Raw genomic sequence first — 16,390 nt, forward strand, 5'->3', positions numbered from 1 at the left:
TACTCGCTCCAGACCTGTGTGTCTATGGAGCTGCGCTCAACTGTAGCTACAAGGAATATCTCCTAAACATGCACCGTTTAGGAGATATTGACTCTTTCTCCAGCCGGTGACATCACCGGCACATGCGCTCTGAAGGGGCGGCATACCCATGCTGTCTCTTTAAAGCTCTGTGCCGTGTTGCGGCTCGGCCAAACAGCTGGAGCCTGCAAATCCAAAATGACCGGGTGAAGATGGAAGCCCTATCAGTGGTGACAGCGTGCCACTGGAGGGCTTTGTTTTAAGGTAGGTCTCTCAAAACGTGCTAGTATGCGATGCATACTAGCACATTATGCGCTTAACATGCAGGGAGACTTTTTTTTTTTTTCAATATTTATGAGTTTACTTCCACTTTAAGTTCCACTTCAACAAAGCTACTGACTACCGATGTACAAGGTAAATCATTAGTAAAACTATATTCAATTAACCTTTAGTTTTGTGTTCTGCAGGAAGTTCAGGCTGAATGTCTGTTATAACCAGGCTTGATAAGAGACATGAATCATACCACAGAACAGGGTTGCTGGGCAGACTCAAACACTGCTTTGTTTTTGATCCTATGGCAAGAACTCCACTCCTGGAGACGGCATTGTTCATAAATGAAGGCGTGGATTATAGTCTAGATCTCTTCTACTAGAGGCTATTACACAATGGGGCATAAAATGATCCAGTACAGATTTAATCCTAAAGCCTGGACAGAATGTCGGTAGACATTTTCCGGTTAAAAAAAAACGGCTGACATTCTGCCCTTGTGTATCTCAGTCTGTCCGACAGCAGCCGACCGACTCCTGATTAGCGCTCTCAGCCAAATGCAGAGAGCGCTGATCGGAGTGTTCTTGCTGAGAGGCCGTCCCCGTCAGAACACAACAGCTCAACGGGGGAGATCGCTGAACTAACCTTGCATAGTTAGTACAGTGTTTACAACGCTGGGTTGCATAAAAAAAACTAATAGTGTGTACCCGACTTAACTTATATATGCAGATCTTATATACAGTATTTTAACTAAATTTTATCTCTTTGCTCTTGTTATCAGGACATACAGTATGTCCATTGTTTTTCTTTTAAATATGCTTGGGGCTGTTTCACATTACTTACTGATTGAGCTTTCCACCTTTTCCTTCATTGAATAGATGGATACCTTTTCTTCTGCATCACTACTTCTTTTCCATATATTCTTAAGGAGCAGGGGATATCGGGTCAGCCGATGTAGTGGAGCCACCAGCAAATCAGTGAGATGAAGTCGTTTACACTGCTCCTGTTGCTCACACCACTGTAAAAGCCATTATCACTATTAGATGTGGACAGAATATTGATTTTCTAGCAGTTTTCAGTACAGAGAGTGATCCCCTAACCCAAGTCCCTACGTTGATCAGATTAGATTGTACAGTGTATGGTGAGCTTTACAGACGTCCAGGGGCACACTTCTCTTGTTTTCAATTCTACAGCTCTGATCCATATAGGCTGTTATGCGATTGCTCAGCTTCTGCACACTCTGCCAAATGAGTGATCAATGCAAGAAGGTACAAAACAATACATCAGCAGAGGAAGGTCCTGGCTGTGTATTCAGTGAGAATGGTGTTTGCTGATTGTATGCGAGTATGGGCAGGCACAATCTCCGGGAGGGGGAGGGCAGGTGCAGGGTGTGTCAATGAGGTCAGCTGCTGAACTCCTTTCTATGTCTTTTAACAGTTTTCCCATCCCAAGTGTTGGATAACAGGAAGTAATGGAGGGGTTTTCTATGGAACACACTGGAAGTTGAGGTAAATTCTGGCCTAGAAGACAGGGAAAGTATTTTCTTTTTCTCAACAGAGGTACATTACATTAATGGTATATTTGTACATAGGGTATCTGGAATTTTTTTTAAAAAAAGGTGAACTTAGCCTTTAACCTGTGACTGGATTCCCTCTCAGCAAACTGTTTAGCAACCATACCAACTGCCATTACGGGAACAATCTACAAACTTGTATAAGCTCACACGTTTTTTAGGGAAAAGTACATACACAGAGGGGAATTTTTTTCTTAGTGAAAATTAACAATACTTTATCTTTAACACCAGATGGTGATCACATTTGTGCTCAAAAGTTTACATACCCTGGGAGAATTTATGATTTCTTGACTATTTTTCAGAGAAGATGAATGATAACACAAAAACTTTACTTTCACTCATGGTTAGTGTTTGGCTGATGCCATTTATTATCAATCAACTGTGTTTAGTTTTTTTAAATCATAATCACAACCGAAACTACCCAGAAGACCCTGATTAAAAGTTTACATACCCTGGTGATTTTGGCCTGATAACATGCACACAAGTTGACACAAAGGGGTTTGAATGGCTATTAAAAGGTAACCATCCTCACTTGTGACCTATTTGCTTGTAATTAGTGTGTGTGTATATAAAAGGTCAATGAATTTCTGGACTCCTGACAGACCCTTGCATCTTTCATCCAGTGCTGCACTGAAGTTTCTGGATTCTGAGTCATGGGGAAAGCAAAAGAATTGTCAAAGGATCTGCTGGAAAAGGTAGTTGAACTATATAAAATGATAACCAAGGAATTGAGAATGCCAATCAGCAGTGTTCAAACTCTAATCAATAAGTGGAAAATTAGGGGTTCTGCTGAAAACAAAGCACGGTCAGGTAGACCAACTAAAATTTCAGCCACAACTGCCAGGAAAATTGTTCGGGATGCAAAGAAAAACCCACAAATAACTTCAGGTGAAATGCAGGACTCTGAAAACATGTGGTGTGGCTGTTTCAAGATGCACAATAAGGAGGTACTTGAAGAAAGATGGGCTGCATGGTTGAGTCGCCAGAAGAAAGCCATTACCACGCAAATGCCATAAAGTATCCAGCATCAAGCCTCAAACCTTCTGGCACAAAGTCATTTGGAGTGATAAGACCAAAACTGAGCTTTTTGACCACAACCATAAACGCTTTATTTGAAGAGGAGTCAACAAGGCCTATGATGAAAGGTATACCATTCCTACTGTGAAATACGGAGGTGGATCGCTGATGTTTTGGGGACGTGTGAGCTACAATGGCACAGGAAATTTGGTCAAAATTGATGGCAAGATGAATGCAGTATGTTATTAAATACTGGAGGAACATTTGCAATCATTAGCCAGGAAGCTGCGCATGGGATATACTTGGATATTCCAACATGACAATGATCCAAAACACGAGGCCAAGTCGACCTGTCATTGGCTACAGCAGAATAAAGTGAAGGTTCTGGAGTGGCCATCTCAGTCTCCTGACCTCAATACCATTGAGCCACTCTGTGGAGATCTCAAACGTGCAGTTCATGCAAGACAGTCCAAGAATTTACAGGAACTGGAGGCTTTTTGCCAAGAGGAATGGGCAGCTTTAACATCTGAGAAGATAAAGAGCCTCATCCACAAATACCACAAAAGACTTCAAGCTGTCATTGATGTTAAAGAGGGCAATACATGGTATTAAGAACTGTGGTCTGTAAACTTTTGATCAGGGTCGTTTGGGTAGTTTCTGTTGCCATTATGTTTTAAAAAGAGTAAACATTGTTGATTGATAATAAATGGCTTCAGCCAAATATTAACCATAGGAAAGAAACGTTTTAGTTTTATCATTCATATTCTCTGAAAAATGGCCAATAAATCATAAATTCTGCCAGGGTATGTAAACTTATGAGCACAACTGTATGTAAACCGGAACAAAGCAACCAGCTGGATTTCATCTTTTACTTTTTAAGAACAATTATAAATGGCAGACATGACCAGTATAGAGAACAGTATGAGGCAGAGCATTTTCAGCCCATTTCATTAAATTGTCTGCATTTCATTGTAATTTTCTTCTCAGCCTTAGAACTGCTAAAAGGAGTAACAAAACCTGTTCCTAATTATGGAAAATATTGTATGGGGGTCAACATAGCAGGTACATTATGTGCAATGGAAAGAAATACTTTACTTTTATATATGCTGCAAAATCTTCCCTTTGCTTCAGGGTCTCCAGATAGATGACAGCAGATGTGTAATTGAGGCAGTAGATCTGATGACTTAAGCAGAGATTATCCTTGAAGTACTGCAACATCAAATGAAAAATCCAGCATTAGCCAAAATCACCAACGTATCTGACATATTACAAGCTGTACTTTAAGTGTATGATGTATACTTTACATCATACACTGCTGACATGATTCCTAAATCACAAAACAAAATAAAAAAGACAATAAATGCATTATTGTAATAGTAGCAATGCATTTGTTTAATTAACCGCTTCCGGAACGCCCACCTCATTTATTGCGGCAGGGTAGCCTGGCTGCGCAAAACAATGTACCTGTACAATGTCTCTTCTTCCGGTTCTGGGGCGCACATGCGCCGCCGGTGACCTGCTCCCACTGTAATTGGACACGCCGATCGTTGACAGGAGAGGCAGAATGGCGGTCTGTAAACAGACCGCCATTCTGTCACAGAGAAAAATGGAGATCTTGTTTTTCTGCTAAGCAGAAACACGGATCCCTGTTTTCCTCCAGTTAAGCCACCCCCCACACAGTTAGAAAGCGCTCCCTAGGAACACACATAACCCTTTGATCGCCCCTGATGTTAACCCCTTCCCTGCCAGTGTCATTAGTACAGTGACAGTGCATGTTTTTTAGCACTGATCACTGTATTAGTGTCACTGGTCCCCAAACAAGTGTCAGTGCCTGATTTGTCCGCCACAATGTCGCAGTCCCACAAAAAATCACTGATCACCGCCATTACTAGTAAAAATAAAAATGTCATAAAAATATCCCATAGTTGGTAGACACGAAAACGTTTGCACAAACCAATCAATATACGCTTATTGGGATTTTTTATTGGATATGTAAAGTAAAAAAAATTTTTTTTTTTTTTTAAATTGTCAGGTTTTTTTGTTTATAGTGTAAAAAATAAAAAACGCAGAGGTGATCAAATGCCACCAAAAGAAAGCTCTATTTGTGGGGAAAAAAGGACATAAATTTAATTTGGGTACAGCGTTGCACGACCGCGCAAATGTCAGTTAAAATAACGCAGTGCCGTATCGCAAAAAATGGCTTAGTCATGAAGAGGGTGAAACCTTCCCGGGCTGAAGTGGTTATGTTTTGCTGTAAAACCTGACATGGCAGCTGATTACAACAGTTTATACGGCCTTGACCAGATTTCACCCAAATGTGACAATTTGACAGTTTACAGAGTAAAATTATTGCAACAGGTACTCTCATTCCCCGTACACACGGTCAGATTTTCCGACGGAAAATGTTCGATGGGAGCTTGTTGTCGGAAATTCCGACTGTGTGTAGGCTCCATCGGACATTTTCCATCGGAATTTCCGACACACAAAATTTGAGATCTGGATCTCAAATTTTCCGACAACAAAATCCGTTCCTGTAAATTCCAATTGTGTGTACACAATTCCAACGCACAAAGTTCCACGCATGCTCGGAATCAAGCAGAAGAGCCGCACTGGCTATTGAACTTCATTTCTCTCGGCCGTCGTACGTGTTGTACGTCACCGCGTTCTTGGCGATCGGAATTTCCAAAAAGATTTGTGTGACCATGTGTATGCAAGACAAGTTTGAGCCAACATCTGTCGAAAAAATCCATGGATTTTGTTGTCCGATTGTCCGATCGTGTGTACAGGTCATTAGTGTCATCTGGCTGCTAGGATTTCAGATATTTCTTTCAACAACAATGCAGAGACAAGCTGGAGTCACTATTTTGCTTTTTAGTAGCTACTCATTTTTATAATTAAAAAAAAAAAAGTGACGATGTGTATTTGAACATTAAAAGCAAATACCTTTTTGGATAAGCTCCTTGTACTTTGTGAATCAATGTAAGGGTGCACTTATGGTGGCTAAGTCAGAACACGAAAGACACATAGCGGAGGAGAGCAAAAAAAAATCCCAAGAAATTCTTTAAGTAAATAAACAGTAAAAGAAGGAGGACAGACCATATTCTCCCCATAAAGAATAAGGAAGGGAATCTGGTTACAAAGGATGGTGAGATGGCAAAGGTATTGAATTTATTCTTCTCCCTAGTCTTCACAAGGGAATAGGGGGCTTCAGTAACCAAAACTGCCGTGCTTATCCTCATGGCACATCACAGGAAGCAACCCCACGGCTAACAGAGGACAGAATTAGAAATAGACTTGGAAAACTTAACATTAATAAGTCACCAGGACCAGATGGCTTGCACCCGATGGTCCTTAGGGAACTCAGTCACATAACTGACTGGAATGGTACCAGCTGATTGGAGAAAAGCCAATGTGGCACCAATATTTAAAAAAGGGCCACAATACATCCCTGGGAATTACAGACTAGTTAGCCTAACATCAATAGTATGCAAGCTCTTGGAGGGGATGATAAGGGACTATATACAAGTTTGTCGTAATGAAAACGGTATCATTAGAAGTAATCAGCATTGATTCATGAAGAATCCTTCTTGCCAAACCAATCTATTAACCTTCTATGAGGAGGGGAGCTGCCATCTAGATAAGGGGAGGCCCGTAGACGTGGTGTATCTGGATTTCGCAAAAGTATTTGACAGTTCCCCATAAACGTTTACTGTACAAAGTAAGGTCCATTGGCATGGACCATAGGGTGAGTACATGGATTGAAAACTGGTTACAAGGGCGAGTTCAGAGGGTAGTGATAAATGGGGAGTACCCGGAATGGTCAGGGGTGGAAAGTGGGGTCCCCCAAGGTTCTGTCTTGGGTCCAATCCTATTTAATTTGTTCATAAACGACCTGGGAGGATGGGGTAAACAGTTCAATCTCTGTATTTGCGGACGATATTAAGCTAAGCAGGGCAATAACTTCTCCGCGGGATGTGGAAACCTTGCAAGTAGATCTAAACAAATTCAACTACATGGCAGATGAGGTTTAATGTGGAAAAATTTAAAATAATGCATTTGGGTGGCAAAAATAGGAATGCAATCTACTCACTGGGGGTAGAAGCTCTGGGAGAATCAAGGATGGAAAAGGACCTGGGGGTCCTAGTAGATGATAGGCTCAGCAATGGCATGCAATGCCAAGCTGCTGCTAACAAAGCAAACAGAATATTGGCATGCATTAAAAAGGGGATTAACTCAAGAGATAAAGCGATAATTCTCCCGCTCTGCAAGACTCTAGCCTGGCCGCACCTGGAGTATGCCGTCCAGTTTTGGGCACCAGTCCTCAGGAAGCATGTGCTGGAAATAGAGCAAGTACAAAGAAGGGCAACGAAACTAATAAAGGGTCTGGAGCACATTAGTTATGAAGAAAGGTTACGAGCACTGAACCTATTCTCTCTGGAGAAGAGATGCTTGAGAGGGGATATGATTTCAATTTACAAATACCATACTGGTGACCTCACAATAGGGATAAAACTTTATATCAGAAGAAAAAAAATATTTTGTCATTCACAATACAGGATATATGCCATTCAATAGAAGAAGGAGCATATCATTGGTATTGAGACATAAATTAATAAAGTTCTCATTCAATGATATTCTGCAGGTCAGTATAGTGCATACAGAACCATGTAAACCAGAAGTACAAAGATTGACATATATATGATGACATAGCGTAACTAAGAAGAAAGACTTATGCCTCGTACACACGATCTGACTTTCCGACAACAAAACCGTGGAATTTTGTCCAAAGGGTGTTGGCTCAAACTTGTCTTGCATACACACGGTCACACAAATGTTGGCCAACAATTACGAACGTAATGACGTACTATGTGTTTTTTCAGCTCTTTAGCGCCACCCTTTGGGCTCCTTCTGCTAATTTTGTGTTAGTAGAAGTTTGGTGAGTGTTGATTCGCGCTTTTCTTTTCGCGTTTTTCATTTAGCGCTTTTCAGTTCGTTTCTGCATGGCTGTTCGTCAACCAACCATGTAGTGCGGAATCGGAGGAGATAACGTGTTATTTATTATTGGCTTTGGAGTTATTGCTTTGATATTATTTTTTTGGTTGAATAATGATTTGATTTGGTATATTTTCTATATTTTTGGATGCATAGAATGCACGTTTTGGTTAAAGAGGAGGGCCCATCAAACAAAAAAAAATTAAAAGTCAGCAGCTACAAATACTGCATCTGCTGACTTTTAATTGGACACTTACCTGTCCCAGGGTCCAGCGATGCGGGGGATCGAAGCCCCGCTCGTCTCCCCCTCCGTTCAGCGGCGCCGGCATTGCAACTGTGGGCACCGGGCTGTGGCTTCACAGCCTGGCACCCACTGCGCATGCGCGAGCGGTGCCGCGCGCCGTGATTGGCCGCTCAGTCACCTGGGACCTGTAATGGGTCCCAGATGATTGACAGGAGGGAGGGAGCAGAGCCTAGCCCTTCCTGTGCCGAATGGGAAGTGATGTCACCAGCCCAGGCACTGGAAGAGGCAGACTACGAGGGACCCCCTAGCAACAGGCATTTAGAGGTAAGTAGAAAAAAAAAAAAAATTCCAAATGTTTTTTTTTTATTTTTTTTAGGCACAGTCATGATTTTTTTTTTTTTAGGGTGGAACACTTCTTTAAGTTCTATTGGCAGATAGCATGTCTATTTTTTTTTTTTTTTTTAATGCACAAAAAAAAAAAAGTCTAGAGGATTAATACTTGGCTATATGTTTTACTTCAAATGACAGTTTGGGAGTAGGCAGTTACATTTAAAAAATACAATGTAAAATTGACAAGGGACACCAACATAGTTGTATCTTTGATTTTAAAAACTATAGTGGTGTTGTGGTAATTTGCACAAATTAAAAAAAAAAAAAAAACAACAACATAATATTATTCTTGATATCACTAGAAAAAAAAAGCCTTTGAAAAAATTTGTTTACAATAACTCCATCAGTATCACCAGCAAATCAGCTTCATTATTATCCCATTAAAGAAGAATAGAATTGTGCGCTGAATTTGGAGATTTCATCATTTGCCACGTCACGAATGTTAATTCTCCATTACAAACGCTAGTTTACAAAACTGATCGCTTCTGCTTCCGAGCATGCGTGTTTGTACTTTAGACTTTTGTCCGACTGACTTGTGTACACACGATTGGAAAATCCAACAACACACATTTGTTGGCGGAAAATTTGAAGACATGCTAGCCAAAGTTTGTTGGCGGAAAGTCCGACAACAACTGTCCAATGGAGCATACACACGGATGGATTTTCCGCCAACAGCCTGACATCCAACATTTCCCACTGGAAAATTCGATCATGTGTACGGGGCTTAACAGTTTAACCTATCCAAACTCTCAGAGCCCCGAGGGTAAACCAAAAAGAAGCAAACACAACCCACCAAAATCACCAATGCCATATGGGATCCTATGTAGTGTGAGACCTAGTCAGCCACTATTCTGGACTTCCTACATCATTCACCCCTGTAGGAGCCTGTCTCTAATTAGCTGATCCAGTGCTAATCCCCGGACATCCAGTCAGGCCTGCCACATTGAGTAGAATTTACATGAGACATTTCTATGTTGGCATGTCAACTTTTCCCATATCAATAATTTATTAACATGCTCTACCCACTGCCGCCTGGTGGGCACCCTGGGAACAATCCAAGATTGTGCGATCAGTTTACGTGCAACATACAGCAGTCGCAAAACCACAGTGTGAGCTTGCGGAGTTAGGGACTCCTTGTCCAGGGCACCCAGCAGGCACACAACCAGGTCACGTGTGATAATAAACATAAAAACCTGAGAGATCATGTGAAGAACCTCCTTCCAGTAACGGAAAAGCTTGGGGAACTTCCAAATATAAATGAGGTCGCCGTGATCTCTCTTGCACTTCGGGCAGAGGGGGGTATTGCGATTCCTCCATCTATGAAGTTGTACAGGAGTTCGGTGTACTCTATGTAGCAGATATAAATGGGATAATTTTTGAGAGGCAGATACTGACACCAAAGGGGCAGAGGTCAGGTAAAGATCCCATGTCTCCCCATCTATGGCACCTATATCCTTTTCCCAGCCATGTCTGCAAGGCAGCTTGGAGGAATCCTGTATAGCATTAAGGAAAATATTATAACTTCTAGAAATCATTCCCTTTTTATCGTCTTCCATAAGAATCCCCTGTATTAGAGTATGGTCAGTTACCTTAAGTTGAGCACATCTTGATTGTATCCGTACGGCATGTCGTAGTTGTAGGTATTTGAAAAAGTGGTTACGTGGGATACCAAACTCTGCTTGCACCTCCATAAAGGATTTGAGGCTTGGCCCGTTATATAACTGCGATATAAAGCGAAGTCCCGCCCTTTCCCAATCTCTAAACCCCCTGAGTTTCAATATCTCTCTATAGTTCAGATTTCGCCAAAATGGAGTATGAATTAGAAAGTCCCGTATTCCCAGCATCCGTTAAACATATGACCGTAGAGTCTTCAATAGGGTCACTGTGGGGGCCTTAGTGTCCAAGTGCATGAATCCCGCTTCCAAACACGCAAGGGCGGAGGCATCATCACCTGGTGGGCTCAGAAGTCTACGAATAAGGTCCATTAAGTCCACCATTCCCCAGGCCCCCAACTGTTGCAGCTGGGAAGCGAGGTAATAGGCTCTAGAATGAGGAACCACCAGTCCCCCCTGATCTTTGCTATATTATAATGTCGACAGACTAATCCGAGCTATCTTTTTACACCAGATCAGTTCTCTGAATTGGGAGTCTATCCTGGCAAACCACTGTCGGGGAACCCAGAATGGAGAGTTATTGAATACATATAATAATTGTGGTGCCCATACCATTTTGATGAGGTTAATCCTCCCCACCACTGATAATGGTAGTTTACACCAAATAGTAAATTTTTCACGAAATTTACAGAGTAGGGGAGTTAGATTAAGTTCAATGTATTGAGATGGGTCTGGGGTAACCTGAATGCCTAGGTAGCGAAAGGAGGAGACCACTTGCACTATTTCTGCACACTCAGGGAGGGGGGCTGTTATAGGGTCTATAGGAATCAGTACCGACTTGTTCCAGTTAATGGAAAAGCCTGATAATGCGCCAAAGGCCTCAATAAGGTAAACCCAGGTAAAGTAGGGTATCATCGGGGGCATGTCCAAGATGGCGCTGGGAGAGGATGTCTAGCGTCGGAGCTCCCTGCGACCAGCTTCTTCTCCTCCTGATCTCGGGTGCAGAGTGCACTGAATGCACCGGACATTGTTCCCCCCGGCCTCGGTACCACCTCTGGGGTATGCCAAAGTGAAAACCACAGCCTGCCACCCGACGCACAGCCCTGGTAGCTGCTGCCACAAGCAAGGCCGGAGCCGTGAGCTTGCCTGCTAAGCCTGTTCACATGGCTGCACAGACGGAGGAGATAGTCAGCCTCTGCCACGGCGGCTGAGTTTACGGCAGTGATGCAGGCGATCACCAATCTGACAGACAATATTGATCACATTCAGACGAATGTGGAATTCATCCGTAAGGATCTCGACTCCTTCGCGGCCGGGTGTCTGAGGTGGAACAGAGGGTGTCGCAGACTGAAGACACGGTACGTGACCATGTTGCTGATTTACATACCCTAAAGACTAAGGTCAAGGTGCTAGAAGCACGAGCTGAGGATGCTGAAAACCGCAACAGGCGGAACAATTTGCGCATTATCGGACTCCCTGAAGGGGCTGAGGGCTCCAATGCTACCACCTTTACTATGCGCCTCCTGCAGCAATTGTTTCCCTCAGCACGGTTTTCTCCATTTTTCACCGTGGAAAGGGCCCATCGTATACCCTCCACTAGGGGGCCTCAAAGAGCGCCACCTCGCACCTTCATTTTTAAGTTGTTGCACTTCAGAGACCGTGACCTGGTGATGAGGGAGGCCAGAGCCCTGGGAGAGTTGCATTTTGAGAATGTTAAACTGCTGCTTTTCCCGGATTATTTGTTGAAAATGCAGCGTCAGAGGAAATCATTTGATTCAGTGAGAGCGAGACTCCGGTTGGGGTTGCTATGTTGTCTGTTTGTGTTGTTTTGTTTTTCTACAAGTGGTGTTATATATGCTACTCTGGGATACCATACTCTACCTGTTATGTGTGGTGGTCCGAGCTCTGCTCCTAACCCTATCTCTGTTCATCATGTTGAACCTTAATTTGACTAGTGATTATGGCTAATTGCACTATTGTCTCTTAGAACACCAGGGGATTGAATTCCTCAGTGAAGAGGTCCCTGGTTTTTCAATTTCTGAAATCCTATCGCCCACAGATTTGTATTCTGCAGGAGACCCACCTGACTGGGATAAATTGTTGAGTTTTAAGAAAGAGTCACCATTACCACACCTCCTATACCAATTACTCCCAGGGGTTAGCATCCTGGTTCATAAATCCCTTCCCTTTCGACTACTGGCGTTGGAGCTGGACCCCGACGGCCGCTATGTTATATTACATTCCATGTTGGATAGCACATATTAATTTATTGTAAAATGTATTCTTTTCTGTAACTGTACAATTTTTGTTTGAATTATGCTTTTTATTAGACTGTCTATATATGTCTAACTGTGTCTATCTATCCTTGTACTATGTCCTAGGATGAACTCTATTAAACTTTTTTCCACCAGTAGTATCTTGAAAATCCTTTGGGAATAGAATGTAGAGGAATTACCCTAGACGTTACATTACACCATGGACTATCGATACAGTACTGGCTTCAGGTTAATTTTATTTGATCCTGATCAATTAGCCTATATACCCACTGACATGCCTCACGCAAAGTCCCGCTTCTATCCTCTCACTTTTTTGTACCAATAACATACTATGTTACCTATATATAATTTGTTTTATTGTTTAACAAAGAGCTTATGTTTATACATCCTTGTACATGTAACCAATGGACTTTCATTTTATTGTGCAATCAATAAACCTTTTTGACAAGAAGAATCTCTTCTGTCATAAAAAAAAAAAAAAAAAAAAAAAAAACACACACACACATCTGGGAACAGATAACATCAGAAAAAAAGAAAAAACCCCTTTGATATGGTGATCATATTTCATGTAGAAGCAGAGTGTTGCGACTTAGCAGCTCGAAGTTCTCCTTCCTCCTGATCCAGCCATTGTGCCACAGAAGTAGGACAATCAGAGAAGTGGATCTCTCCCAGCGCAACAACCCAGAGGCGTGCATGATACAGCATGGCACATTGTAGATTAAGATCTCAGAGCCTCTTGTTCACATCTATGAACTTTCCACGCTGTTTTTGTAGTTACGCAAAGAAGTCCAGGAATAGCAATATTTTGGAGTTGTCTATAGCCATAGCGCCACTCATGGTTCTAGCTTTGGAGAGTATAGTATCCCTGTTCTTGTAATTCAATAGTTTGAACAGAAACAGGCACGGGTGGTTGCCCGGTGGCAAAGGGCGTGTTGGGACCCTATGCGCCCTCTCAACTGCAAACAGGTGGGAAAAGGTATCTTTGCCATAGGTAGAGAGAAGCCATTGCTCAAAAATGACAGGATTTTTGCCCTAAGCCCACTCAGGAATACCCAGGGCGTGCACATTGTTGCGACGCATGCGATTTTCTAGGTCATCCAGGTGGGTGGCATGCTGGGCTGTGAGATGACAGTTGTAGTTTAGATCCCTTTACATGGGGGCCATATCATCCTCCACTGTGCTCACTCTGCCTTCAAGGGCAGAGGTGCGCTCCCGCAGTTTTTGCATATCATGTCGCACAAATGAGATTTCTGCCTTCACCCCTTTAAGTTCATCAGCGAGGGCAGAGATAGACATATTGCAGGACATTACAGCAGAGAATATATCACATACAGTGGGCTCCGGTTCCTCTGCATCTGGGCAAGATGCACGTGGCACAGCAAAAATGTCTCCAGGAGTACTCACTGTTCTCCACTCAGTGGGTGTTCTGCCTGCATCCTCAAGCGGGATGGTGTCATCGGTCTTGGATTGACCCCCTGAGACATCTCCCTGGGCAGAGGAGGAAGGCAGGTGCTCTTTGGGAGTTCTCCCACCGAAGAGGAGCTTCTGAGCAGCTTCTGAGCAGCTTCCTTGTATTTCTCCTTGGAGGAGCGTTGCGACCAGGCGCCATCTTGGACAGGATCCTCCATGAGGCCTCGGTTGTCTCTGAGCCATTTTGCCATATCAGCAGTGACAGTGGAGTAGCGGGAATGTGGGTCACAGGTGCTTGGACGCCGGTAATGTGGAGCTGGGGCCCGTAGAAGAACAATTTCAGGTGGGTACAGGATAATAGCACGGATTTTCGGCGGAGAAGGAGACAGATGCAACCAGCTACATCCGCTGCTCAGCCACACCTCCCGCGGAAGGGAGTTTAATAAGACACGTGGCCACTCATTAAAATTAGAAGAAAAGAGGTTTAACTTTAAACTACGTAGAGGGATTTTTTACTGTAAGAGCGGCAAGGATGTGGAATTCCCTTCCACAGGCGGTGGTTTCAGCGGGGAGCATCGATAGTTTCAAAAAAATATTAGATAAGCACCTGAATGACCAAAACATACAGGGATATACAATGTAATACTGACATATAATCACACACATAGGTTGGACTTGATGGACTTGTGTCTTTTTTCAACCTCACCTACTATGTAACTATGTAACCAGCTGTATCACCCTCCTCCCTGTAGGAAATCCACCTGATTAATATTTTTGATACTGGTGCCCACAGTAACTTCTTTTAGTTATGATATATGATGAACAGTCCAGTTGCCATGCTTAGGTGCCAAAATGCACAATTAAAGTAAACATAAAATCAAGTATAGCTTCAAACATTTCAGAAGAAAATCAAAGCACCTCAAAGAAACTCAGAAGTAGCCTTACAACCAGAAGATAAATTATAACCAACTCAGACGTTAAGCTGGGTATATACTAGTGCAATTCCGTTTTTCAAATCACTAGTGGGGTCAAATTAAACTGCAGTGATGAGAAAATTCGAAGAGGCGGGAAGGAAAACATTTCTTAAATGTATGAATTTCTAACAATATATATGGTTTTCGTTTGGTAAAGTCCCTTCAATCCAAAAATAAAATGTTAAAAGTGAACACATTTTCATTTGAAATTCTACTAGGGTATACCCAGCTTTAGTTGAAAGCATGTTAAAGTAACACATTTGCATACTGTATTCAATTTGCTTCAGAGTAACTTACATCATATTTAAAGCAAGAATAAATGGTTTGCAGGATCTTCAATGTGCTTTCATTTCCAACCTCAGAAATGAGGTTGCAAAAATTAGCTATCGGTGCTGTAGTCAGAGCCTAGATCGCAAAATGCGTTGGGATACATATTACATTTTAACAAACATGTTATTGAATAAAAATCATGAATTTGAATTGACTGTGTGGATTTCTTCCTGAGGTTGGATATGAAGGCACCTTGAAAATCCTGCATACCATTTATTCTTGTTCAGATTTGCATTTTTGGAAAATGGATATACCCAGTTCCAAATTGTTATACACCATATTTTTCAAGGCCTCTTTTTATAGCACACGTACTGGTAATCATGCTGCATCATCTATATGTACTCCTATGTCTTAGTTATTATTATACAGGATTTATATAGCACCAACAGTTTGTGCAGACCTTTACAAAATTAAGGCAGGCAGTACAGTTACAATACAGGAGGAATTAGAGGGCCCTGCTCATTAGAGCTTACAATGTAAAAGGGAGGGTCAAGTGATACAAAAGGTAATAAGTTTAGGGGAAGAGCTGAAGGCAGGATAGGCTTCTCTAAAGAAAAGGGAGCAAGAAGATGGGTTTTAGGGTATAAGGATTGGTCCAGCGAGGGCTTTTTAAATATGGGGGTGACCAGTAACTGTTTTAGTGGGTCAAAGAAGATGCTAGTAGAGAGGGAGAGAATAAAGATGTAAGTAGGAGCCTGTAGGATAGAGCAAGGTGACTGTAGTATTTGTGAGGGAACAGGTGGTTTGGTCCAGGGAACAGGTGGTTTGGTGGGCATTAGAAAAAAGTTTAGCAAACTCCTCTATAGTAGCAGGGTTAATTGAGAGATGTACAGTATTGGGTGTGGTATGAGACTGACCTTTGTTAGCAAATCTGCTAGTGATAATGAGAAAGTTGTCGGTAATCCCAGTTCCTTGCTTTCGATCATATTAAAAAGGCTGGTGGCAAAATTCAGGCTCTCCTAGAGAATAAAACATATATAAACATACCTCAATTAGGGGTGTTCGGTAAATGTACAAAGTGAAGATTCCCAGCATCTAACCTTAGTAACTGAAATCTTTTTTTAATGTAGGGTTCTGCACATTATGCTTTCACTTTACACTTTCCTTATAAACATACACTATATTACCAAAAGTATTGGGACACCTGCCTTTACACGCACATGAACTTTAATGGTATCCCAGTCTTACTCCGTAGGGTAATGATTAAGCACATTTCTGTTGTCTGAAACGCGTCTACCGTGTCTTCTGGTGTTATTTTGGATATCTTGATATTCCAATAAACTTTA

General features: G+C 42.2%; 1 protein-coding gene across 2 annotated transcripts in view; it reads right to left on the bottom strand.

The window, feature by feature from the left end:
• The window catches only part of PLEKHG7 (pleckstrin homology and RhoGEF domain containing G7), a 129,383-nt gene that overhangs the window by 22,399 nt on the left and 90,594 nt on the right, over nucleotides 1–16,390 (bottom strand). For both annotated transcript variants that reach the window (XM_073620185.1, XM_073620184.1), the window contains 3 exons: nucleotides 15,962–16,063; nucleotides 3,971–4,084; nucleotides 1,129–1,303 (listed from right to left, as the gene is read on the bottom strand). In XM_073620185.1, the coding sequence (XP_073476286.1) occupies nucleotides 1,129–1,303; nucleotides 3,971–4,084; nucleotides 15,962–16,063 (391 nt within the window). The remainder of the gene's footprint in view (nucleotides 1–1,128; nucleotides 1,304–3,970; nucleotides 4,085–15,961; nucleotides 16,064–16,390) is intronic.

This window comes from Aquarana catesbeiana, linkage group LG03 (genome assembly GCF_042186555.1).
Source record: "Aquarana catesbeiana isolate 2022-GZ linkage group LG03, ASM4218655v1, whole genome shotgun sequence".
NCBI classification, from domain to species: Eukaryota; Metazoa; Chordata; class Amphibia; order Anura; family Ranidae; genus Aquarana; species Aquarana catesbeiana.